The sequence below is a fragment of the Neolamprologus brichardi genome, chromosome 1, assembly GCF_056152115.1.
Source record: "Neolamprologus brichardi isolate AB-2024 chromosome 1, ASM5615211v1, whole genome shotgun sequence".
NCBI classification, from domain to species: Eukaryota; Metazoa; Chordata; class Actinopteri; order Cichliformes; family Cichlidae; genus Neolamprologus; species Neolamprologus brichardi.
The window spans coordinates 7,633,504-7,659,507 of record NC_142104.1 but is presented as its reverse complement, the minus strand read 5'-3'; the positions used below and the strand labels follow the sequence as shown (position 1 = coordinate 7,659,507).

Sequence of the window (26,004 nt, the reverse complement as noted above, 5' to 3'; positions counted from 1 at the left end):
ACTGAGAGACGTTGTACAACTCGTGTTTATGTTTGTTTTTCCCATTTACACTTTTTCCATCCGCAGTCCTCGCTTTGAGTTTGTTTGTTTTTTTAATTTTTTTTTTTGCTTCTTTATGGACTGTATTTGGCGGTTTAACCGTAATGGTACAGCACTTTGTGAAAAGATGTGGCTCAATTTCAGATAATTTCAGTCTATAATGTCAGATTTACTGTAGTGTAGCACTGTAGAGGGAAGGTAATATCCCTTTTATTTCAAAATAGTGCAGTAGCAGATTTGTTTTGCTTTAATTTTCAATGGAGTGGGTTGGAGAATTACAGGGCAAAACTGCAGAAGAGAGAATCTGACAAACAGTATAAATTTGGCAATCAATTTGGCAGAGTTGACCTTTCCCCCTCCGGTTGTTTGTTTCAGCGAGTTGGCTGTTGATCCGGCATTACGCTGAAACCCAGCCTGCAGAGCAACCACACTACTGAACGACCGACGAGACATGCCAGTCACTCTTAAGAGTTTCTTCGTCATTAGATATGCTTAACGTTTTCACCATAATGCCCGTTCAAAAGCAAACAAAACGCCGCTCGTTTTATATAAAGGCCTATAGATTTTTCTTCTCCCATTTGTAAATACATATAAAAAAGTAACAAATGATGGATTATAAAATAAGTTCAGCCATAAAGAGAGAGAAAGAGATCTCCCAAATTATTGATATTTTTCTTATTTGTAGTGTTTTTGATCTTCCCACTCGAGGGCAGTGTCACGTTGGACAGCCAGCTGGTAGAAACCAAAACTTTATGAAAAGGAAAAAAAGAAAAAGAAGAACATGTTTGCTCCGTCTTCCTGTGAGTCTCACTGAATGGTCACATCCAGCTGGTGGACCACGCGCTTTGCTGTATTTGATTTAAAAAAACAAACAAAAAAAATTCCCCAAAACAACAACAACAAATTTTTTTTTATTCCATCCACTGAGATGTCCAGCAGATGGAAGGTTTGCAGTCTGGTGGGTTGTCCAATCAGCAGGCAGAGGACTGCGGGAGAGGCATGGCACGCTCATTTTTGCGTCCTCCATTCATGTGCGCGTATGGTGGCAGATCGTCCAGAGACGGCCGCATTGCGACGCTCGAGCCTGTCCCGAGCCCCGCCCCCGCTGCGTGCCCCGCCCCCGACAGCCCATTAGCTGCTTGCTGGCCGGAGGGGTGCTTGTCCATGGCAGCTCTCGACGTGCAGGGAGAGGAAGGTGAGCTGGGAGCTAGCGATGGGCCAGGTGGTGCTTCTGAGCTCGGGGAAGGGGGCGTCTGTTGGGGAGCTGGAGTCTGCTGCAGTTGTGTCGATGACGGAGCGTCCAGAGGAACATCTTCCATGTTGTCTAGCTTTTCCAGGTGGAGCTGCGGCGCATCGGGGGGCTTGTTATCGGCGCTGTAGAAGAAACTGACATCCCTGAAACACGGGTCCAGCTCATCCTTTATGCTGCTGATGATCTCAACAAAGGATGGACGCATCTTAGGATTGTACTGCCAACACATTCGCATCAGCTCAAACCTGCAAACACACACAAATAGGTCAGGTCAGTATTCAGCAACAACATGTCCTCCTGCAGTAATGACCCTATCCAGAGGAACTGTACTTTCCTACCAACAAACCAATATTTACTTTTGCCAAATGTTTGCTTTCTGTTGCTAAAATGGCTGTATGACCCTCGTGCACTCGCTTCTTGTTTATGAACTGCTGAGCTGATGCTGCCTTCACATGCATCCAGCACAGAGAGCTCTGCAGCCAACCTGATTCTGACAAACAATTTATGACTCAAGCAGTCATAACTTATCAAACTTACACTGCAGTTTGAGTGGATTAAAGAAGCATCTTAACTTGTTTTAGAGTTGCTGTAAGGTGGATTCCGCTATTTCTAAAATGGTCACTTAAAAAAAATTATAATAATAATTTACACCAATATTTATCTTCTTAGAATCACCGTTTTCTCTTGTGTTTACTGGTACCTGGTAGTATCAAACATGCTACTACAACCAGAAGGGGGCAGTAATGCACCTAGAAGTGTTTTTTTTCAGAAGTGGCAGCTCCAGGATGTCAAACTGGGGCTGATTTTTATTTTATAAAGCAAGAGATGAGGTCTGCTGCAAACCAAACAATTAGGACACAACATATTATTATTAACAAAGGAAGTGCACTAGTAAGACTGTATTTTCTAGATATGCTAATGAATAATATTATTTATAAATTTGTTGCTGTTAGGGAAGAGAGCAAACCCTGGGACTTCACATTTGTTCTCCGCATGACTTCACCATCTGATGCATCCTTCAGTGTTTTCTAGTTGGTTGCCAAATTTGTCTGTGACACTCATGACTCTTTTGATGTGGATTTATACTGCGGCTGTTTCACATTAAGAAGAAACACATCTTAAAGAATACAAGTTCACACACTGAAATATAGATGGGCTGTGAAGGCAATCAGTACTGCAGCTCAGCAAATCCAGAGACCACAGGCTGAAGGGCAGCAGTGCCGCTTCACTGAGTGGATAATTAAAATTAACCAGCGGAGAAGAGGAAAACAGACATGAGAGCATTTTATGTGAATGTGCAGTGTGGAGTTTGTGTGTCTTACAGCATATCGGGACAGTTCTGAGGTTTCTCCAGAAGCCCCCCCTCCATGACAAAACGGAGAACTTGTTCATTAGAGAGACCTTGGTAGGGCTGTTCTGCCAGAGTGGCAATCTCCCACAGCACAACCCCAAATGACCTGTATAGAGGGAAATGGGGAGGGGGGCAAAAAAGTGTGTTTTCCATTATCTTTATGACAATGATGACATATTTTTGGAAGCGGTATACACACAGAATGAAGTCACCATGTGTGTTTTCATGCGTCTGCTTACCAGACATCCGAGTTGGTGGTAAAGACTCCGTCTTTCAGGGACTCGGGTGACATCCAACGTACGGGGAGCAAACCTTTACCACCTTTGCGGTAGTAATCTGTCTCATAGATGTCTCTGGTCATGCCAAAATCTACTCACACACACAAACACAAGCGCACACAGACCAAAAGTAAGAAAGTGAAGCAAAAAACAGTCACTTCATTCGATAGAAATGCTTTCAAATTTTTTCTGACTTCTTGGTGTAATTTGAGTGGGTTCGTATTTCATACGGTGGTGCTTTTTACTGGTATCATAACTCTTAAAACAGCATTACATTCACTGCCATCACTTAGGGTGTTTTCACACCTATGGTTTGTTTACTCTGGTCCGAATCAGTTAATCAGTTTGTAAACTTGTAGCTTTTCCCTGCAGTTTGGTTTGTTTTCACACAGAGAAAAATCCAAGTAAACTCCAAGCAAAGCAAAATGCATGACTACAACCCAGTCCCCTCATTGGCCAGACGTTTCTGTGGATGGAAGCAACAAAAGCAAATACAGGAAGAAAGTGCTGTGTTCTGGACTATCAGAGAAGAAGGAGAATTTAAGCTCATGTCATGGCTAGCTGCTAGCCCGTACAGGCATTAACAGTGCCTTGCCCCATTCAGAATCCAAAGCATTTGTAGTTGGTTCGGATGGGGGTCGGATCACGTTCCCACCATAAACGAACCGCTCTGGAGTTCATTTGGAACTGCAGTGAGACCACCTCCTCTAAAGGGTTTCAGCGCAGTTGCTTTGGTTCGCTGCCAAGTGCTATTACTGTGCTAGCATCTGCACAAACAGAACAGTTCAATTTAAACTGACTAAACACAGAAAATGTGACAACACCCTTAGACAGCACATCACATGAGCCTTAGACATTTTAACAAGGCACGTCATTGTAGCTATAACTGTCTAGAAAATAGCTAATGATGCTATTGGTGTGTTTTCTACTTTACTCTATAATTGAGTTTACACTTAGTGAGCATGCTCCTAGTGACAAGACTCATCCTTTACCTCCGATCTTAACAGTAAAGTCCTCAGCTACCATGCAGTTCCTGGCTGCCAGATCTCGGTGGACAAACTTGTTGGCGTTGAGGTAAGCCATGCCATCAGCAATCTGCCCTGCCATCTGAAGCATCTTCTTCAGAGGAGGGAGAGATAGGCTGGACCACTGTTGCTGGAGACATGAAGGAGAACAAGCGAACATGAATTATCTGACCCACAGGTAATACTCTCTCACTGCACTTAATTACAACATTGCATTACACTGGATAGAGATACAATTAAGTTACTATCATGCAAAAAACCCCTACAGATTAAATCTTTAGCTTTGTTTTTATTCAGTACTCATTTTCTGCGGATCACTATGACGACAATTTACTACCTCTTTAGGTCGCAAGGAGCGCAAGTAGCTTTTTAGATCTCCTCGGGTCATCAGTTCCATGATAACCAGGGTGGGCTGGCCCTGAGAGACCACTCCCAGGAGACGAACCTGCAACAAACATAATGATTCAAACACAGGTAACAAAGGGAACTGATGTAACCATGTGGCCATTTCTTCTTAACGAGTCAGAAAATATGAACTACCCTGATTTCTCCGTAAGATCTGAATTTATGTGAGCACATACCACATGATGACAATTGAACTCCTTCATGACGGAGGCTTCATTGAGGAACTCAATCCGCTCTCTCATGCTGGCCGACTCATTTACAGTCTTAATGGCAACACGCGTCTCTGGTTCGTCTTTGACCACACCTTTGGCTATGCCTTCGTACACCATGCCGAATGACCCTTGGCCAAGCTCCCGGCTCAAGGTGATCTTCTCCCGTGCCACTTCCCACTCATCTGGTACATACACTGAACAGAAAAAGGCATTTCTATGTTAGCAAAAGAAGCGTGATTACTTTCTGATGTCTGCTGCCTATCCACATCCAGTGTTAGCTATTTAACAAAGCAGACAGAGAGATAGTGATGTAAAGATTCAATCTTTCAAAAACACATTAGCTAGCCTCGCTCTAGTGGAGAGAGTCCAGCTGACAAATTATTAGTTATTACTGCAGTTGTTTTCTGGTCGATTGTGATTGTTGTACAAGTGTAATATATTTTCATGGCTTTAAATTAGTGATAAATTTAGATAGAAACTGGCTGCAATGGCTTACTTTGCTCCCTGGTCCAACATCATCATTATTAATGTGCATAGGTTATAAATGTGACTTAAATTCCTATAGGTGTATGGTGGCCAAAGCTGAGGCAGTCTTATTAATAACCAAGATTTCCATCTCAGCAGTGCTGATCACAGGTACTTATCAAATGTTTTGTTTTTCAACTAAAGGCCACTGAACGTACAGGAATGCTTAACTTCACTCACTTTCTGCTGCGCTGAAGTACTCTGGGTTCACTGAAGCGTACAGAACTCCATTTCCGAGCCGATCACTGTTCCTGACAAAAAAAAATAAAGAAAAAAAATGTTTACAGACACAGAACAGGGAGCGTGCATAAGGGTATAATCAGGCACATCAAATTTTTATTTTACAAATAATACTAGTAAAATGCAACATTGACACAGGTGAACTTTTGCTTCAGATGCATTTACACTCCCAGATATACTCGGCATTTGTTAGGCATAACAGTGCCTGGATAGAGCAGGAGGCAGCAATGCACAGCTCTATAGCACTTGATCTTCGTACTAAGAAATGGACAGGTTAACGACTGACTGATTTACAAACTAGAGAAGTTGTTGCAGTGCACGTGTGAAAACAAGTATTGTAGTATTTCAATTAGGAAAACCTACTGTGGCTGGCTCAGAAAGAAGAAAAAAGATTAACAGGCCCTAAAGTAAAATCATAGTATGACAGGTGTTGCTAATTTCTTCTGGAGACTCATTACTTCACATTACTTCAGGTTGTTTCGACTTCAAATCATGCAAATTTATGATCTTCAGTTCTCTTCAGGATAATTTTGGTATTTCAACATAAACACTAAATATTACAACCCCACATACAACAGGGTGCCAATCACGTAACAGATGGAATTCTAGCTTTATTTGCCACTTAGTTTTATGGACTACAATTGGCAAAAGCATTTTTGCTTTGGTTAGTGTGTTGGTTTAGTGACTGTGGATCACAGTGTGACCACACCACCCATTAGTACATTGTTTAAGTGCTTATTTTGGGGAAGAAAAAGGAAGAAAAGTACATGCCCATATGCCTTTCATTTTGTTTTTTTTCCTAATACAGGGTCGCGTTTCTTTCGGGAAAAGTATGGCATTCTCTTTCTCAGGATAGATCTTTCGTAGCTGATGAAACACTTGTTGTGCACAAACCTTTTCCTGTTGAGAACAACCATCACTCCAATCAGAAGGCAGATGAAGATGACGATGGAGATGGGAACGAAGATCATGGCGTAGAAGATATTTTCATATCCTGCTGGGTTGAACAGTTTGATTAATATCATTGGTAGTTTTGACGTCATTCAGTTGTTAGAAAACAAAAAGGCACAACATTTTGTTTTAAAAAATGCTGCAATCAACTCTAATGATGCATGACCGCATGCGTCTTACTTACGTTCAGCCACGTACAGATCCACAGTTTGTGTCCAGGAGCCATTGCCAGCCAGAGACGTGGCTCTCACTCTGACTGAGTAGTTTCCTGGACTGAGGTTGGACAGCCGAACGCCACGCTGGGCCCGATACATTTGACCAGATACACATTCATGCTTCTCAGTCTGACACACGCACACGCACACACACACAGAAAAGAGAGCTTATTATGGAGTAAGTTTTACTAAATCCAAATCAAACATCCAAGGGCCTGCTGTTTTTAATTTGTACTGTGCAATAAATAGTAAGGACAGGGTTTAGGGTGCCAGACCCATTCTGCCTCAAGATGAATAAATAATAAGTCTCATGTCTGGTCAGTGGCATATTTGATTGGTTAGCATGTACTTCTGAGACCCAGCGTTGCCACTGTTTTTATGGCGTTTCTAAAACTTAACTCCTGTTTGTTGGTTCAATCTGTTCTGCATTTAAAATTAGCACATTTTAACATGAGCACCCTTCTGCATCACATTCTGTGTGTCAGAACTGACTTCCCAACATTTTCACAGCATTAGGTTAAACTGAAATTCTGTGTTGTGCAGTGAAGACTAAAGGAATAGTGATCATTTGTTTTTCATTAAAGGGAAAATGAGAGATTATGGCGTTGACTTTGATACTTGCAAACGTGAAATGGCTCTAGCTAAATGACTGGCAGACAGTCAGACTGGGTAACATAAAAATCTCTTCTTTAAAGTTCATTTTTATAGACTTGCTTTGATGTCACATCCCTTTTTTGTTTTTCTTTTGCTATTAGCATCTGTTCTTTTTGCTTCAATGTACTTTGTGAACTTCCTGCCAGTCTTAAAAGTTATCAGTATTATAAGTATTACTTCAGATTAATCACTTCATACAGAGGAGAAGATGATCTACGAGCAAAAAGAATTCTGAATAAACTACTGAATTCACTGGAAACAAAGGCAGTTTGTCCTACCTCAGCACCCAGTTTAAACTTGATCTCATACATGAGGATAAGTCCGTTGGGACGAGGCGGCGTGGGCCAACGCAGAAACACCCAGTCCTCGTGGCCTTCCCAGGTCACTGGACCCGGGATGTCATCGGCTTTTTCTGGAAAAATCACAGCCAGAGTTTAATTACAATGGGTATCAAAGCAATCACAGCTTGGTCATGTGTATCCCAGTTGCCTGTAATGTTTCAAAACAAATTGCTGACCTGCAGGCTTGGTTCTGGAGAAGACGAACTCCGCTGCGCTGCAACGTACGACCTGTCGATTGCACGCGTGAACATCGATGCGGTAAACCGTAAAAGGCTGCAAGCCAGAAATCTGCAGCTCACGTTCTGTCACTGATTGCTCAATGAATTCAAATTCTTGGTCTGCCGGATCCTGTTCGGGGGTGCTGCTGTTGCCAGCGGCTTGAAGAGGAGGGGAAGTGCTACTGTTGCCGTGCAGGTGGTTGCGGCGGGAGTGAGTAGAGTTGGCGATGCCAAACAGATCTCTGCGGCGACGATCTGCTGGCCTGAAAAGTAGAGTCAGAGGAGAAATGAAGAAGAAGTGTGAAACAGGTGATTATTAAGTGACATTAAGCCCAACCTGAGTGCAACAAGCCAATTTTTCATACTTTGGAGCAGAATCTGAAACACTGCGGTAAATCACAAGACGCTGAAACCTGTCTGTCTCCTTTGTTGTTTACTTCTTAGCTCTTTAGGTTTGTGCTGATTCCAGAGTTACTGGAATACTTTGCTCAAACTTGACGTTTTAAGTGATCTGTTTTGTTTTTGTTGCCACTTGGCTTTTGGTTCAGCAGCTCGAATGAAGCATGGTAGGAACACTGTAAACAGAATTACTGAACAGCTCAGTTCATTTTCTAGTTACTAAACTCTTACAGGCAAAGCACACAGTATGTGCCGAAATGTGATATATCAGACCCACTAACACAGCTGAGCAACAAGAGATTACCAAGTAGTTTCCCGCATGTGCCTTTATTTCATAATATTTCATTGGATGGAATACCAGACAATGTTATTGGCATGGTTTTGTCTCAACCAGAATGAAATGTGGACACCTTTTAAATGGCTTTTGAAAATTTATCCTCAATTATATTTCTTCTAACACCAAGAAAGAAATGTTTTCTTTGGCTAATTATAGTTAAACAGTTCCAGCCAATCCGTAATAGACTCTGTTAGGCGTGTAATGATCACATCAGCAGAGTTTACAGATACTGTCCCATTCAAGTTGGTTTGCACACATCTGTTAAAGGTAAGCTCAAAAGTAAGTGCAGAATATATGATGACACTTGATGTTTATCTTTAGATGGAAGTACACAAATCCCTTTATTCTGGCCTGGCAAAACTCACCAAGGACTAATTATTCCCAATGGACTTGCACATGTGTGTTGAGACATAAAGAAATAATGTGATGCAGATGTCCGAAGTGCAATGCACCAGGGTGACTACCTATCACTATCCAAATCAAACAGAAGCTGAGCCACTATGCAGGGAAATGGAAAAAAAAGTAAATACATTTGTAGGGAAATTTCAAAAAAAATATAACGACTGAATTATCACTCCTCATTAGGCTTTGTTCTTGTAACTGCTATACATAATTATACTGTATAATGACTAAAGACCAAAGGAAGAAACTGATCTCTGTTTTGCTAACCTGAAAAATTGCTCAAATTGTGCATGCATAGATATTTGGTTAGTTCACATAGGGGTAAAAATCAAGTTAAATGTTGCCGTAGCTACACAACGGCTGTGCCACATGGAGAAATAACGATCTTGGGTTAATCACCTCGGTGTGAAAATGGAGTTGTGCAGGAAGTTTTCAAAGACTTTTCGGTAAGAGGCGTCAGCAGCTTCAGCCTCCAGGTCTTCCACTGATTTGGGGCAGGGACAACAGCCTTTACCTGCCCCATCTGGATTTAGTTTAGTCGGCTTTGTCTCCTCTTCCTGGTCTCCCACCCCTATGGCAGCGATCCTAATGGGAATCTTCAACTCTGCAGGAGAAAGAAAGATTTGTAGTCCGTTTGTGACTTAATTATTAGCAGCAGTGGTGGCAATGGAAGTTTATGCCTGTGTGTGTGTACCTTTGGAGCAATAATTGTGCTGATAGAGCTCTCGGTCTTCCGCTTGCTGCTGCCATCTTACCAAGTAGTATGTCTGGTTGCCATTCGCTGAGACAGGGGGCGACCAGCGTACCACCAGTTGAGTGGATGAGTTGGAGTACGCTCGCACATCCTGAGGCATGGAGGGTGCTGAGAAGCACAGAGACATAAACTGATTTCTAACAACTTTTGAGTAAACTCTTTTCTCCTTCAGGCTGCCAGTGCAGATGTGATCGTCTGACATCACAGTGCTGCTATGTCTTTACACTGCAGCTGGACTTATTTAAAGCAGCCTTCCATTTCATCTAATTACTGCAGTATATTACAGTTTGTTTAAATCAGATTTTCTCCATCTCTTTGACTTGCAGCTGTGTTTATTTCAAACAGTCTTCCTCTCCATCTCCTTTCAGTATGTTTGGATAAAATCCAGAAATGCTTTAATTCTGACAGAGAAATAATCCACTTCTATTTGCAAAACAAGTAGCAACTAAGCATATGCTGTACGGTGGTTTTAAGGTACACCAAATCATTTAGTATAAAAATATACTCCAAGGATATGATTTTCAGTAACATTACAGTTGTTTGCTACTTTTGTTAAATTAATAAGGAAATAAAGCAGTTGCTAATTCAAACCACCAGAGGTCAGTGACAGTATGGCAGCAGCCAAACAGTAAGGCCAGAAAGCCAGCTGAAAACAATGCTATGCATTGGTGGGGATACAGTAATGCCCCTTTGGGATTGTTTAGACCGAACGATAGAGGGGAGTCGAACAACACATACAAAGCTACAATGCAGTGGTGGTGAAAACATGGCCACAGCAGGATACCTGCAATTCTGCAACTAAAGATATGGACAAGGTAAATATGTTTTTTTGGGTTTTTTGACTGATTAGTTTACGATTAACTTTGGCACTAAAACCAAATGATGAATCTTTATTTTTGGGTTGGGTTAAACGGCACCAGTTGTAGTTTGCACGGTTGCCTCATGGCAAGAAGCTTCCTGGTTAGATTGTACTGTTTGCTTGTGTTCCCTGTGCGCATGTTGGTTCTCCCTACATATTCTGGTTTCCTCCCACAGTCCAAAGACGTGCGTGTTAGATTAATCGGCGATTCTAAATTGATCGTAGGCATGAATGGTTGTGTGTCACTCTGTGCTGGCCTTAGGATGGACTGGTGACCTGTCCAGGGTGTATACTGCCCTGGACAGATGGTTTTGAAATAGATAACACACTGAAGAAAATGGGGTTTGCAGTGTCTAGCACTGAGAAGTCAGTAACACCAGAAAAGTGCTACATAAATGTCATTTTATTTAAATCTCCTTCCCATTTCAGCTGCTTATGTTGAATGAAAACAAAGGCATTACTTGGGGATATTTAGTGTCGGCTTAGTCAAACAACAATTTTGCTCTTTAACTCCCTGGTTATTCTAACGAACAAAAAAGTACTTTCTCCACTTTCAGAGAGAAGAAAGTACAAACTGTAAGAGACTGTAACATTTAATCTGTGCTGTTGTGGTGTTTACCTGAGGGGCTCGTGCGGATGTAGACCACCTTGCTCTTGGCTCCTGGCATGTGTCTATCCTCCACTGTGAGTGTGATAGCTTTAACAAAGATCGCATACTGTGTCCACGGCTTCAGGTTGGACAGAAGAACTCCAGGATCTGACTCTTTGTCAGGCCTCAGCTCCACATCCACCATATTCCAGCTGTTGGAGCCACAGCCATCCTGTCCCTCAAACTCTGTGATGTTCTGGTAGGGTCTGGAAGAAAAGGGCGAATTATTAATTTATTACTGTACACCTATTTAATTCACGTGTTCTTTATTACACAACTGAAGAATGTCAGCAAAACACAAAAATCTCATCTTCCTCAAAATAATAGTTAACACAGACAGAAAGACCACATTTCCATCGTGTTTTTTTACTTTGCTGTATTTGTTTGTTGCCTGGCTCACCATTTTTAATACATCATGTCTTTGCATCAGTTTTTCCCCTCATTCTTCTGCAACGATTTAACACTTAAATGTCCACTTAAAGTCAGCTCCTAATATTCGCCCAATAGTTGTGGCTGGAAAACCATTAAGTGAGATTTCCTATTGCTGATTCTCTGGACATTTGTGAAACTACGTACCAAGCTAATATAAAACTTGATTAAAGTAAAATTTCCTGTATTTAAAGTCCTGTTAACAGGACTTTAAATACAGCTCAGTAACACTCAGCCTGCAGATAAACAAAATAAACAAAAAACATACGCTTCCTTGTAGTAGACAATGAAGCTGATGAGGTCTCTGTAGTCAGGGGGCCGGTAGCGCTGCCATGTCAGCTTGATCCTTGTGCTACTGGTGCTGTTAGACTTAAATTTCAGAATAGTGCTTTCACCTATGGAGGGAGCAAGGAGGGGGAAAAAAGCGCTTCAGTATGTGTGCATTAATATGCAGCAATTAGTGTTGACAGAGTGGCACAGTAAATACTGACATAAGAAGCAGAACAGCATCACACTCAAAAGAGGTGTTTGCAAACTTCTAGTAAACTAGAGTAACTTCAGCACATGAACTGGACATAGCAATTTAAATGTTTGTGGTTTTCAAACTGAAGCTCATTTTGACCCTTACAGCTGGCTCTGTCGCCGTTGTTTCGGAAATCACTCTCATCAAAGCGGGCCTGGATGCCGGTTTTGTTCCACATTTTGCGGATCTCGGACATGCACAGCTTAGGGTTGGCTCTGAAGAACAGCTTTCCTGTTTTGATGGTCAGATTGTGCTGCTTCCAGTCCCAAAGATACTGTAACTGTTGGTTGTCGAATGCAGAGAAGGCATACATGCTAGAGGGCAGAAAGAGGAGGAGATGAATGGATTACAGTCATCAATATGCTGCTTCGTTCTACATTCATTCGTGTATGTTTATCTATGAGTGTATTGTGTGTATAGTGATTCATGCTAGGCTGAGAGCCAACTTTCCCACCAAGGTTAAGGCCTTATTTTCAGCACGTAATGGAAAACTACACAACATATCCACTAGTGACTTGTCTATTAGGGGAAGCTATGCTAATTGAACAAAATGTAGCTATTTTACTCTTCTCGGTAGATCTCTCTTCTAGCTGGAGGTTTAATGACCCAGTTAGACAGCAGAGGGACTGCTTGACAGCAGGATAAAAATCACCTGGCAAATCCGATTAACCAGGGGCTGACATTTTTTTGTGTGCTGGAGAGGAGGTTTTTTTATGATTCTCTGGGTAACACCCAGACATCAAGGAATGACTGTAATGTGGGCCTTGGGACAGTAAGATTCCTGTGAACACAAACAGATGGAGGAGGGAAACGAAGGCCTCTCAATGACCCTGAGAGAACCTTTCCTGGGACTGTTGGAGGTTATACCTCATTCACAAACAAATAACAAACAACTGCACTTGTTCAAGTTTTGTTTAACTTTTTTCACTAACGATTGAACATCTTGAGGATGTTGGATCACATCATTCTTATATATTAGCTGAAAATGTAGTTACTCAAGAGTTGTGTTTGTTGAGCACTAATTTTTTGTGGTTCCTAGAGTTTTCAAAAGTAAAATGAGAGAGAGAACCACTTTTACCTTTACCTAACACTATAAAGCACCTTGAGGCAATGTTTACTGTGAAGTGGCACTAAACTAATAAAACAGAATTGAATAAATGAATAGAACTAATTAATATTCAGGTGAATCCTTGAGAAAAGTACATGAGAAGAAATGAGCTCAGCGTGTCCCAATGCACAAACATCCGTCTCCACTGTAAGGCATTGAGATTAAAACCTTGGCTGTATGTTTATCCACGTAGAGAAGTGTGTGTGTTCTTACTCTTCATGGAGGTTTTCTCCATCGATGTATCTCAGGCTCCGAAGGAATGCAAGCGAGCTCAGTGTGTGCGAGTGTATGATCCGTACGTAACCGGTCACCCTTTGGATCAGACCTGTGAAACTTTCCAGCTCTGCCACCATGTTATCTAAACACACAGACCGTCACAAACACATTCATTTATCTATTGATGCATTTTACCCTTTAGTATTTCATTGCTGGCTTAAAGGGGACTTATTATCATTTTACGCATTTCCTGTCATATATATGCTGTTACAATGATGGATGCTAATTTTTAAACATGGCTAAAATTTCAGCATGTGTACAAGCAATCACCATGAGTGAAAACTCAGACTGTTGACTCTATACTGTGTGAAAGTAAGCAGATATATGTAATATGTTTATCTTAGGCACATGGCCAGGACTTATTCCTGGAACAAAATGGACCTTCAGACATATGACTAAACAAGTGTTTCATCCAAAACGTCTGTAGAACCTAATTAACAGAGGTATCAACATTTTCCTGTCATTTCTGGCCATATGATAATCATAAATGCGTTAAGCTTGAGAACATTAAGTCCCGCTTACAAAAAACAAACCTGGTTATTTTTCTTTGTTTAAAGTTTAAAACTGCTTTGGAGTGTGCCAGCACTTTTCATATGGGTTAAACCAGGGGTGTCAAACTCAAATACACAGTGGGCCAAAATTCAAAACTGGAACAAAGTCACGGGCTAACATTAATATTTATTGAAAAAAAAATCTTCCTCTAGATATAAGAATGAATCTTTTCTTATGGACTCAAACAAGTTTTGCTGAAAAACTGAATATGGAACAAGCAAAGCTTAATACTAAACAATATATATATTAGCTGTATAATACCAGCAGGCCAGCTCTAATAGTAATTTGGTATGGCTTTGCGGGCCAAATGTAATTAGGCTGCGGGCCAAATTTGGCCCGCGGGCCAGAGTTTGACACCTATGGGTTAAACCCTGAGAGCTCTGGCTGTGAGCACAAAAGCTCCACCCACCTACTATTTACAAACCTTCTATTTATGAAGGGAAGCCAATAAGAGCAAAGGTAGCTTAAAGGTAGAGACAGGGGAACTGAACCAGGTTGTTTCAGTCAGTAGATTAAATCACAGGCTGCACAAAGGCCCAAGAGGAGATAAATAAGGATTATTTTGAACTGGAAATTACCTTGTTACTGTAAAATAATGTTATTATAGAACCATTTTTAAACTGTTGTAATCCATGAGGATAGCTTTCCTGAATGCACAATAAAATATATTCAAATTGTTGAGTTCTCATGTGACTTTCTCAAGTAGCAAAATCTGTGATAACTTCTTTTTACGTCTGATTTAACGGTGTGAATATAACAGATCTTTATAATGTTCTACACCAGCTGAGAAACTCCTCAGGCCTCCCTCACAAAGAAATGCGAGTATTAACAGTCGTATTGCTGTGTTACACCGCAGTACTTACGGCCTCTGCGGATGTTGATTTGCAGGTTGCCTTTGATAACAGTGCAGCCTTTGAGAGACTGAGCAGCAGTCATGGAGTCGATGACCTTCCCATCACATACTTTATCACACAGACCATCACAAGCTGTGCAAAACATACTGAAGACAGACAGAGAGAAAGGCAGGAGACAGTGAATGTACAGCGTCGTTCCTGACAGACATCTATTTGCCAAATAGGTTTAGCGGGGTTTTTTTTCTTTCTTTTTTAAAATTTCTGTCCCTGAAAGATTTGACGTCAACATTTCACAGAAGCAGCCAAAGCATGTCTAGGTGAAATTCCTCGGCATGCTTAACGGCCTTCACTATTTTGAAGGCCATACAGAGACTATGATGGCTGGCTGTCTCTAAGCTAACAGTAAGAATTGAACTAAATTCAATATTAGCAAAGCAACAATAAGGAGGGTGTTAAACCAGGGTGAATTCAGGTTGAACAGCAGCTCACCTGTTTGGTGCAGCGCGTGTGTACCCAGATGGACATTCAGGCATGCACTCTCCTCCATGGATAACGTATCTGTCAAGGTCGGTAAATTGGGCTTTGGAGCAAAGCTCGGCGCTGATGCAGCTCCAGCCCTCGAACTTGTAGGTGCCTGGGGGGCAGTCAGCCATGCAGCGGCCTTGGTAATAGTAATGCACACATGCAGTACATGCTGTGTCACTATCGGGGACTGTGCAGCTGCCCAGACACTGAGGGTGGCAGCACTCGCCGTCTGCTGTGCATGCTCGCAGTGCACACATCTCTGGGCACCCCACTGTGGAGACAGAAAGAAAGGGGTTATTTTAGTCAGACAATTTTCCCCAGAAAATAATAAAAAAACAATAAAAAAACAAAACAAAACATCAGAACATGACATTAATTTTTAGGTACATGGCCTGTAGTTAAAAATTGATTTTCTGCTTTTTTCAGTGTTTCTCATATACCTATACCACACAAACTCAAATACATGATGGCAGTGCTGCTGTGCTATCCCATCATCTTGCTCAAAGACACTCTGGCCTATGGAGAGGCTGAGGTTCCAACAGCAAACCCTGAGTTGAGTTGATAACATGTTCTATTACTCGAGCCCCAGTGGTCATTTAGTAAAGATGACTGCAAATTTAACTGTTCCCTTAAACGTTTCCTATGTGAATGTTTTGCACAGATGATGCACATGTAGGTTTGCTGCAGCAGGAAAGATAATCTCACCCTGAAGGCAGACCAAAAAGTTTTCAAATTTCCAGGTTGTAGCACAATCGTAGAGTGCCATGTGCCATTATTATTTACCTGGCACACTTAAAGAACAACGTAAATCTTTTAATCAACATGAAACTAAAAAGCAAACATAAACTTCTTAACAAACAATTGTGAAGAAGAAGAAAAGTAAAAAGCATTAAAACCTCAGCCTGGTTTAAAAGCAAAAAAAATAAACACTGTGTTTTAAATGACTTTTAAAATAACTCCAGATGTGAAGGGGGAGTGTGTACCACCATTTAGGAGCAGCTACTGCAAAAGGCCAATATCCTCTATGTTTTAATTTGGACTTTTAAAAATATTTGTATTTAATATTCTACCGTCACACCATTCAAAATGTAATATTTTGCCCTTAATACCACTACAAACAAGTTAAAATTTGGAAGCAAACAACAACACTGATTTATTCCCACTGATGCAAATCCATATTTAACAACCAAACAGAGCTTGCAGTGAACCTAAAACCATAACACATAAATATAATCAGACAGCCTTCAGTGTGAACATGCCTCTGTTATGACACTACTGGCTTCAGTTCTGAACAAATGATTTGCATTTACCAGTGAATGACTGACAATGCATGCATGCACACCCGCCCAGATTAAAGCTTTTAAATACACCAAGAGCCACATATGAGGTACTCATGCAAGCTGCTTCATATCCAACCAACCACATTTGAATTTTTGTTTTCTTAGTCTTACTATTATAAAAGGCAACCCAACCATGGGGAGCCACAAGCCAGTGTACTCTTAATTCATGTCTCAATCTTGGAAAAATGGGGATTGTTGTGTGAGGAAGAGCATCTACTGTAAAATCTTTGCCAAATCAAACACACAGATTACAAAGAACAAGATTTCCATATCAAATAAGTTGGGATGACAGAGGAGGACGCTAAGGATAGGGTAAGATTGAGACAGACGATCCACTGTGGCGATCCTTTAAGGAGCAGCCAAAGGAAGTAGTCGTGGTAGTAGTAGTATTCTTAAAATTACAGAATAATTATAATTATAGAATTCTAAAAAGGTGCTTCAGCTGTGCTTTCATCCCTGATCCACTCCGGATTTTCCAGCCAACAGCGCTACAAATAACTCATCCAGTTGCTGTGGTGTTCCTCTAAATAAGAGGATATTGTAACTGATGACAGGAAAAAGTGACTGAGGAGTTCCAGAAGAAAAACACCATATTGACATACATATAGAGAGCAGCCACATCTCGTCATGGCCTTTGTCTCTGCGGCGGGGGAATTTAAATGAAGCGTGATAGACAACAAAACACCAAGGCAGCTTATTTGACTAGCTGACACATACCTTTCACCATCACCATCATGCAGCTGAGCAGCAGCAGCCTTTAACCCACCTTTACTGTCGGCAGCTCACTGCTTCAACATGACAGTACTGAGACATAAGCTGATTGGCTCAAACTGACTCTAAACAGTAACGTGTCTGCCACAGAAACAAACACTAACTGCTATGGAAACACTATAAATCCCCGCTTGAAATTATTTGGTTGTGTGTCCTTTGAGGCATAAACAAAGGGACATTGATTTCTGAAGCCAAAGAAACTGTAATTTTGATTGTGTCATCCACATAGGTTAGCCAGAGGCTGTTTAAACCAGCACCAAACAACACAAAGTTATAAGAAATGATGTGTTGTTTATAGAATGCTGAGCAATAAAACACTGGAACACGTTTCAACATGCTGCCTCCACCAACTCTGTCAAACAAACCAAAGACAACAGGCCAGAGCAGATGCGTATGGCTACTCCCCTTTATTTATATTTCAATGATTTATCCACAGAGACTTGTTATATTATATTGAGAGATCTGGACACACAGTATAAAGCATTACAAGACAGATCGTAGTGGATGATAGCACAGACTAAAACACAAAAGAAAGATTGAACAGATGGTTTTAACCTGTTTATGTTTGTGCTTAAAGAACAAAGATTAGGAAGTTTGTGTTTGGTTCAGGGGTTAATGCTGCATTAATACAATTTCTGAACAACTCTAAGACACTAAAAAGCAGCAACTTACAAAAGCATACCCAAACTGCTGTATTTATTAACTGTTAATCTGCTGTATAAGTAGCAGAAAGAATAGCAAAGGTATTCAGGAAAGAGGAAATCAACCAGTACAGGTTGCCTTTTCTGCTTTAATATGATTAAAAACAGAGTGCCATAGTAATTGACAAAATTGTTTATTTTTATTTTTAGATGATCAACCAATCAATTCATTTGACCTTTAGTGCATTTCAATTTCACATTTGAAATGCACCAAAACTACATTTCAACTGTGAAATTACATTCACTTTGGCACTACCTATTGGTTTGTGAAGTCGTGTTTTAAAGCTTCAACACTAACAAACCTGGTACATAAGATGCCTTCATAAAGTGCATTACACACCATTGTTGTATGTCCACGTATTGCTATCCACCCCTTATAGTGACAGTTACAGTGATTCAGAAATGGTTGTCATGAGGGAGTTTAAGTCCATTTTAAAGGAACGAGAGAGTAACTCTTTCAGTCAGTGTGACCGTTTTAATGTCAATCTTAATGATCAGCTGTTGTATATTTTTCACATATTTGTACTCGTTTGTATGGATTGTTTGTTTTTTGTTTTTGTTTTTAATTGTTATGTGTTGTTTGTGTTTTGATTTTTACTGCCATGATGCCAGAGATTTGAATCTCTGAGATTTTGCCTGGATAAATAGAGGATTAATAATAAAACATCCAAAAGTGTGGGGGGCGCTGAAAGACCGGCAGCTCTGCATATAGCAGGAGAGAGGAGGGAGACACTGGAGAATTTATTTACCACGTTCAGAAAGGAAGTACCTTATGCAAAGAGCACTGAATCTTAGATCACATTGTTTAAATGCAATGATAAAAGAGTCAGTCTTCCTTACATGAACGTTTAAAACCGTATTAGATCAAGCTGTTTATTTGTATGTATAAAAGCAGCTAAGAGGCACAGTAGCCTCATATGATGTATTAGATAAAGAGTATTAGGTGTTTCTACAGTAAAGGTAGGAGTCGTTAAAGCAGATGGTCCGGCATATTTCATTTGACACAGATTTTACGCATGATGCTCTTCTTGACATAAATCTTCCATTTATCCAAGCTTGGGACGTTCACTAGTAGTACACTAGCTTGTAACCTCCTGAGGCTCATTTCTCCTCCCAGAATCTAACCAGAGGTCCTTTGCTTGCAAAGCAAATGTATTAATCACTACACCAAGCATACACAACTATTCCATGGTGTTGGGGACCTGCAGATGATGACCAGGCTTTAAAAAGGTTTTGTTCCAGGGTGAAAACCTGCTTATTTTTATTAGAAAGTCGGACATTTTACCGTAATAGTCTATAGGGAGTGACTCACTTTTAGCTTTAAGTGGCCGCTGGAGGAACTGCAATTCTGCATTTGCTTAATTTTTTAGTTCCAGATGCTGCTGCTTGGTTTTTAGATTAGATTAGATGAAACTTCATTAATCCCTCAGGTGCGTTCCCCCGGGAAATTCAGTAATTTCCATTCAGTTTCAACACGTTTAAACATGAATATCACATTTATTTTTGTTTACAGAATTAAAACAAAACAAAAAAACAACAACACAGTGACCTACAACTTGCAAAATCTGCCAACTATTTGTTGTTCAGTTTTGTGATTATGATTTTTACCCTTAACACTACTACCGTTTGTATATTTTGCAAAACCTGCATGACCAAATATTGAATACTGACACCATCTAATACAGAAACCTTCCAGTACACTTGCCTAGCAAATTCCTAATTATAATGTTAACTATAGGGCTTTTCGATATAACGATATATATCGGATGACGATACAGAAACATCTATCGTTTCATTTTACGCTATCGTTTGTTTCGTGGTGTCGCAAAATCAACTGTTTACGGCAATATTTTTTCAGCATTTTGATGGTCACTGTATAATTTCCTAAAGTTCTCTCTTCCTCTTATATTTAATCTAACCACACTGCAGACAGACAAGCCGTTGTTTTTATGCGTTGTCGTTAGCAACAACGACGGTAAAACCATCGCGTGGCTCCGCCGTCCGCATGTTTATTTTCCACAAGAACCTTTCACAATAAAGCTGAAGATCCTGTTGAAACTTTTCAAAATAAACTGAATCACGTGAAATAGAATGCAGAGTGTTTACACATGAGAAGCTAAAAAGAGCCGTCAGGTGTTAAAAAAATAAAGCTTAGAACAGGCTTTCCCCGCAGCACACCGTGTAATAAATACTCAAAGAAAATTGAGGCCGTTTCAACTTATGTAACACTCGACTCCAGGTACACGACGCCCAGCTGAAAACACTTCACGCAAGTCGACTGGCCCGAGATTCACAGAATTAGCTGAAAATGTAAAATTTTTGTGATATATATATATATTGTTATCAGGATGACAAATGTCTTATATCGGGATATGAGATTTTGGTCATATCGCACAGCCCTAATGTTAACTTCAAATCAAAAATCAACTACAGAATCCATTTGTCAGTTATTTTAAGTATCACTGGCTAATTTTTCTTATTTGTCATTTACTCCTGTGTGACACAGGAAGTTCCTGAAAACTGTCTTTCCCCGATTGGCCAGTTACCATGAGATGACCTTCTAGCCCATCTCCCAAGTGACACAAAAGCCAATCAGAACCTTCAGACTGTGTGGTCCCACCAACCATTCAGCAGGCTGTTTGTGCTCAGCAGGAGGAAACGAGCGCTGCATTTCACAGGCACAAAATGTTCTTTCTCTGCTCACAGCGTCTGCCAGTCCCCCAAAACTCCATCTTGCCCTCTGACCTCTTACAATGGGGTGATGTGAGCTGGAAAGGTGTAATTCTGAAATGCAATAATGTACAGCCTGAGGTCCACTGAGGGTTGGGTGAAAAAAGAGAGAGTCTCTGCTTAAAGCTGGGGCTTTTTGCATGCAAACCCCTGAACACAACTCCCTGACTGACCAGTGGCGGGAGGTGGAGAGGTCAGTGGGTGCATACAGTAATGCAGATCAGCATTCAGCTGGACATCTGCAACATAAAGCTTCTCACTTTCAATCCCCCTTACTACACTTTTAGAGACAGGTTGATGCAGAGCTGCAGCACAAGGCAAGGAAAAGGAAACAGGAAGAGAATGAAAAAGAGAAAGCGTAAAGGAAAGAGAAAGAAAAACTGCAGGACGAGGAAGAGATGGAGCAAGGTACAGAGTGTGAAGAAGTGAAGTGAAGTAGAGAAGGAAGGAATTTAAGATGGAAATGAAGATGTATATTGCATCTTTTTCACACACACATACACACGTAATGCAGCGTGTGTAATCTACACACCACAAATTAGCAGATGAGGAAATGAGATCTAGTTTTTCAGCTATAATTTACAGATGTCCTCTAAACACATCACAAGCTGGCAACCATTTTTAAAGCTAAAAGGATCAACTCTATTGCGATTTTTCTAAATGTGGCTGAACCAGTGGGCTGAGAGGGGCAGATTTCTTTGGACCCACTCACCCAAACAACAGGAGAAGGGAAGTTGTTGGTCAGTAAATCAAAACGAGAGGGGGGGGGATAAAATAAAATGTCCCGCTATCTTGTGTGAAGCAATTTGAGTTTCAGATAACCAGAGAACAATTAATCTTGAAAAATTCCTTACCATTTTTAAGCATTACAATTTGTTTTATTTATTAATCTTTTTTCTATACAACATTAACACCATCCCAAAACATCAGTGATGTAGTAGTTAATGCAGAAACAAAACAAGCCAAAACAATTATTGTAAGGTGGGAAGTACAGAAAAAAGGTGATAAGTTTTCTTGTCATTGGTTGATTATGTTGCACAAATTAATGAGAGTTAAAATCTACTGAGAACAACAAACATGACCTTGACTCTGAGCAAAATTCAATTTTGGTTCATCTAATGATTATTGTGTACAAGCCTGTCTAACAAAAAAAACGTACACCGAGTAGCCATTCTTGCAAATTGCGCACTGTTGGATGACAGATATCTTGCTATCGCCTGAGCTCTTCAGTCCTTCAGTCAAAAGAGCCAGAGAAGATCGAAATGTGATTTTACTTAAAAGTTTTGTTTGGTTGTTTTTTTCCTGAATGCAATGTTGGTGATCTACTCTAAACATTTAGAAGACTATTAAAACAAACACTTGAGTTCTTGGTGACCAAGGAATAAAGAAAAGTCAAGTATATGTTCACTGTGTGGTAATCTGGTTGAATCCTCATTAGCCAGCTGTTCTGAGCGTGTGCTACATATATCTTACTGTTACCAGACACAGCACAGATTGTGTGTTGTGTGTGTGTGTGTGTGTGTGTGTGTGTGTGTGTGTGTGTGTGTGTGTGTGTGTGTGTGTGTGTGTGTGTGTGTGTGTGTGTGTGTGTGTGTGTGTGTGTGTGTGTGTGTCTTGCTGTACTGGGCTGTATTTGAGTGATGTCAGTATTTCCCCTAACCTCAGAAAACAAGCTGGTTAATAAAATCATGTAAATTATCATGGAAGTGCAGCTGAAAGGAATAAAACTGCAACAACAATGAATTAACAGTTTGATCAAAACATGCTGATTGCTGGCAAAGGTGGTTCTCGTTGTTATCACAGCATTTGCATGGGAACAGGTTGTGCTTTATATTCCCATTAACCGGTAAGGATTAGTTTGTTTGTTGGCTTGTTTGTTGGGGGTAATTGAGAGTTAAGTGATGGGATGTCAAAAGTTGTTGTAGGCAGTTGTATAGTTGTTAATGTCCATTCGGGGAAATGGTTTACCTTCTCCACTCCGTCATTATAGAGTATTCTGGCTGTGGGAGAAAGATCACTTGTTGTGCGTCAAAAAGCCAATACAGCGCTTCCAGGGAAACAGAAATACCAGCCCAGTGGGAAGGCTGGCTGGGAAACTCACACTAGTCACCACCCTAATGGCGGGAAAATGTCTGGATTTTTGCCTCTACCCCTCTACGAGTAAATACCACAGGATCAAACTGTACTTCACTTTACATATCTTGTTGTGCATGCCTGCTAACACTCCTCGGTTTTCCCAATATTTCAAGACCGTCTGATCTCAAACTTTATTATGAATGTTAAGGATGCATGCATCAGTAAGCTTCGAGTTGCCAGATTGTCTATGAAACAGTCTACACACACACAATCCACACACTACAGACAATTTCAATCCATCTGTCAGTGTAACCTGGCAACCACCAACCAGACTTAAACACACCATTTGGATACTGATTGAATTAGGTCACTATCTTAGCTATTGTTAGACCATTTCAACTGTCTTTACATGCACACACATACAGTATGGTTCAACTCACCACTATTTCATTTAGTAAAGTGGCAGTTGGTAAGATATTCTTCAAATCAAGATTCCAAAACAGAAATGCTGTTAAAAACCCAAACAATGCCTCTCTTTCCAACTGCACAAAATTCCAACCACTTTCATACAGCTTGAACATATTGATGAAAATAGTTGCTCGATGCAGATAAAACAAAAAAATTTATGTAGCATAGTGTCACCAAAATGATTTCGCACATCACTGGTGTCCTGTGGGTTATGCTATCTTCATTTGGGAAAACAAACTTTTACCTGTTTATTTTTTATTAGGAAAAATACTGAATTAGGAATACTGAAAACGTAATTGTTATGTTGTCATCAATGACAAATGACTTTAATGGTATAATGAATATCTTTTAACAATTACACTGGAAATAAAATGCTTTTATTCAAATCCCTCATCTGACACACCACTGTTTTCTGTATGTTTTTCCCGCTTTAGGTGAATGTGTTACTCGTTCATTACGCATATTAAATAATTACCAAGCCACCTTGACTAATACGTTAAGTATAACCAAATGCAAAACTCTGAAAGCCATACACAACAGCTTCAAAGTGGCCACTGAGAAACTGAGGCAACAGATGTTTCCACACTCACTGTTTTCCCCATTTTTTAGGTTTGGTGTGCGTGCAAGCTGTGTGAATCCAGTGAGCGTGGAAGCATCCCCGCCCTTTTTCTCAAGTTCACACACTCCATGGCCTCCCAGTGTGTTACAGCACTCAGGCTGAATTGGGAAGTTCTTCTTGGGAAGAACTTGATGATGTACAGAAAACACAACAATCTCGCTGTGTTTCCAGTCTCATACAAAGCATATTCTGTACTGGCCAGACAGACTGTCAGTGTACAGGTTCAGTCAGTGAATCAGTCATTCAGAAAACCAGCCAGTCAAAAGTCTGTGTGTGCTGTCTACAAAAGCAAGAACAAGGGTCTTGATTCATTCAGCCCATTCACAGCTCTACATGGCTGGCCACTATTGTGCTGTTCAGTCTCCAAGTAGATAACAGACATCACAACTAGCCATCCAGTGGTCAAGTACAAGAGACCTCCAACACATGTGACAACCTGCCTGTCAGTTCAGTCCGAGAAACAGGCTGTTCAAAAAGTGCTTAGCGCCATAGAGAAAACAATGAAGACAGAGCACGCTATTGACCTTAACAGCTGTGTTTGTGTTTGGGCTGCCGACATCCATTAACCATCAATGGAGTTCGAGTTCCTAGAAATGTTTTAGTTGTGCAACTCTGTAGAGCAATCTTGAGAACATATCTGCCTCAAAGACGAGAGCTGAAGTGAAGGTACAGTACATAATCAGTTTGTTTACTTACACAGGTTTACCCAAAACATTACCAGGAAGACTTTGGAAAAATCCAAGGCTTAAAATATAAACAGAAAAATACATTAAAATTTTGTACAAATCTAAACAAAAATGCTTTAAAAATGTTTATTGCTTTAGCTGAAGATAAGATTTGATGGACTTTGTTTATCCAAAAAACAGGAAAATGTTTGGCTACAGTCTATTAAACATACCTTCCACAAAGCAGAATATGCTGATAAAATGCAGTTTTACAAAATAAAAAAGCTTTAAAAAAACAAACAAAAAAAACCCCCCAAAACAAACAAACCATCTTTGACAGAGCACCATGTAAAATGGAAATAAAATGCATACATTGATGGAGTAATTAAGACATAATGAAATCAAATGGCAGATATTTATTTGATTAATTTAAAACCTAAACAGAATTTGTCTTTGTCGGCTCTTTTGTGAAAAACTCATTCACTCAAAATGAAGAATAACATTTCCAAGTTCCTTTAATGACACCATTCGCTCTAAGTACACACAGATCGGGAGCTTTAATTTGCTCAGGAACAGGAATATTAGACGACATGCTGGATTTCTTCCTCCTCCCTCGCTCCTCCTAGTGAGAGGAGTCCCCCACTGGAGATGTGTGGTCTGAAGCTTCCTGTTGATAATTACAGTGTGTTTGAAAGCAAAACACTAAGAGATCATTATTCCTGTTAGCGATAAAAGGCTAAACTGGATTCTCTTTCTAATTTACACTCTCAACAAGAGTGGATTCACACACATCTGTCAAGACTCTACTGAGAAGAATACATTGCATTAAGTGTCTACTTTGCCCGTGTGGGTGGTGGTACAGGTTAGAGAAATGGGTCAAAATAAAGAGCTAAAGATTTATTTTGTGTAGCTATGATAAAAACACCTGCAAGATGCACTGGTGAGAAGATGAAATACCAAGCAGGAGGCCCACTTTGAAGGCTTATTAGATACAAGGACGACTATTTATTTTCGTTCAAGGCAGGACTGCAGACCTCTGGAAAGTGATTACAGCAGCACCCCCCCCCAATATCTTTTAAAAACAGCTACCTCCATATTTTCCATAGTTTTGAATGTCACTTTTAGACACTAGACATTTCTAGTGTCTAATGACCATTCCACAGGTCTAGCCTATCAATGTGCACACGCAACACAGCTCTGCTCATCCAATGTGTGCATTATGATTGATGGGAGAGCACATACCATTTCTTTGTGAAACCTG

At 40.4% G+C, this 26,004-nt stretch overlaps 1 protein-coding gene across 2 annotated transcripts in view; it reads right to left on the bottom strand.

Moving 5' to 3' along the window:
• Positions 1 to 270: 270 nt before the first annotated feature.
• Positions 271 to 26,004, bottom strand: part of igf1rb (insulin-like growth factor 1b receptor) — a 57,482-nt gene continuing 31,748 nt past the window's right edge. For both annotated transcript variants that reach the window (XM_087846144.1, XM_087846114.1), the window contains 19 exons: positions 15,338 to 15,644; positions 14,858 to 14,994; positions 13,380 to 13,524; positions 12,164 to 12,372; positions 11,804 to 11,930; positions 11,077 to 11,312; positions 9,539 to 9,706; positions 9,244 to 9,448; positions 7,665 to 7,969; positions 7,426 to 7,559; positions 6,463 to 6,622; positions 6,222 to 6,321; positions 5,268 to 5,338; positions 4,527 to 4,756; positions 4,283 to 4,390; positions 3,913 to 4,075; positions 2,882 to 3,011; positions 2,614 to 2,748; positions 271 to 1,536 (listed from right to left, as the gene is read on the bottom strand). In XM_087846144.1, the coding sequence (XP_087702270.1) occupies positions 1,011 to 1,536; positions 2,614 to 2,748; positions 2,882 to 3,011; positions 3,913 to 4,075; positions 4,283 to 4,390; positions 4,527 to 4,756; positions 5,268 to 5,338; positions 6,222 to 6,321; positions 6,463 to 6,622; positions 7,426 to 7,559; positions 7,665 to 7,969; positions 9,244 to 9,448; positions 9,539 to 9,706; positions 11,077 to 11,312; positions 11,804 to 11,930; positions 12,164 to 12,372; positions 13,380 to 13,524; positions 14,858 to 14,994; positions 15,338 to 15,644 (3,596 nt within the window). In that variant the 3' untranslated portion in view covers positions 271 to 1,010. The remainder of the gene's footprint in view (positions 1,537 to 2,613; positions 2,749 to 2,881; positions 3,012 to 3,912; positions 4,076 to 4,282; positions 4,391 to 4,526; positions 4,757 to 5,267; positions 5,339 to 6,221; positions 6,322 to 6,462; positions 6,623 to 7,425; positions 7,560 to 7,664; positions 7,970 to 9,243; positions 9,449 to 9,538; positions 9,707 to 11,076; positions 11,313 to 11,803; positions 11,931 to 12,163; positions 12,373 to 13,379; positions 13,525 to 14,857; positions 14,995 to 15,337; positions 15,645 to 26,004) is intronic.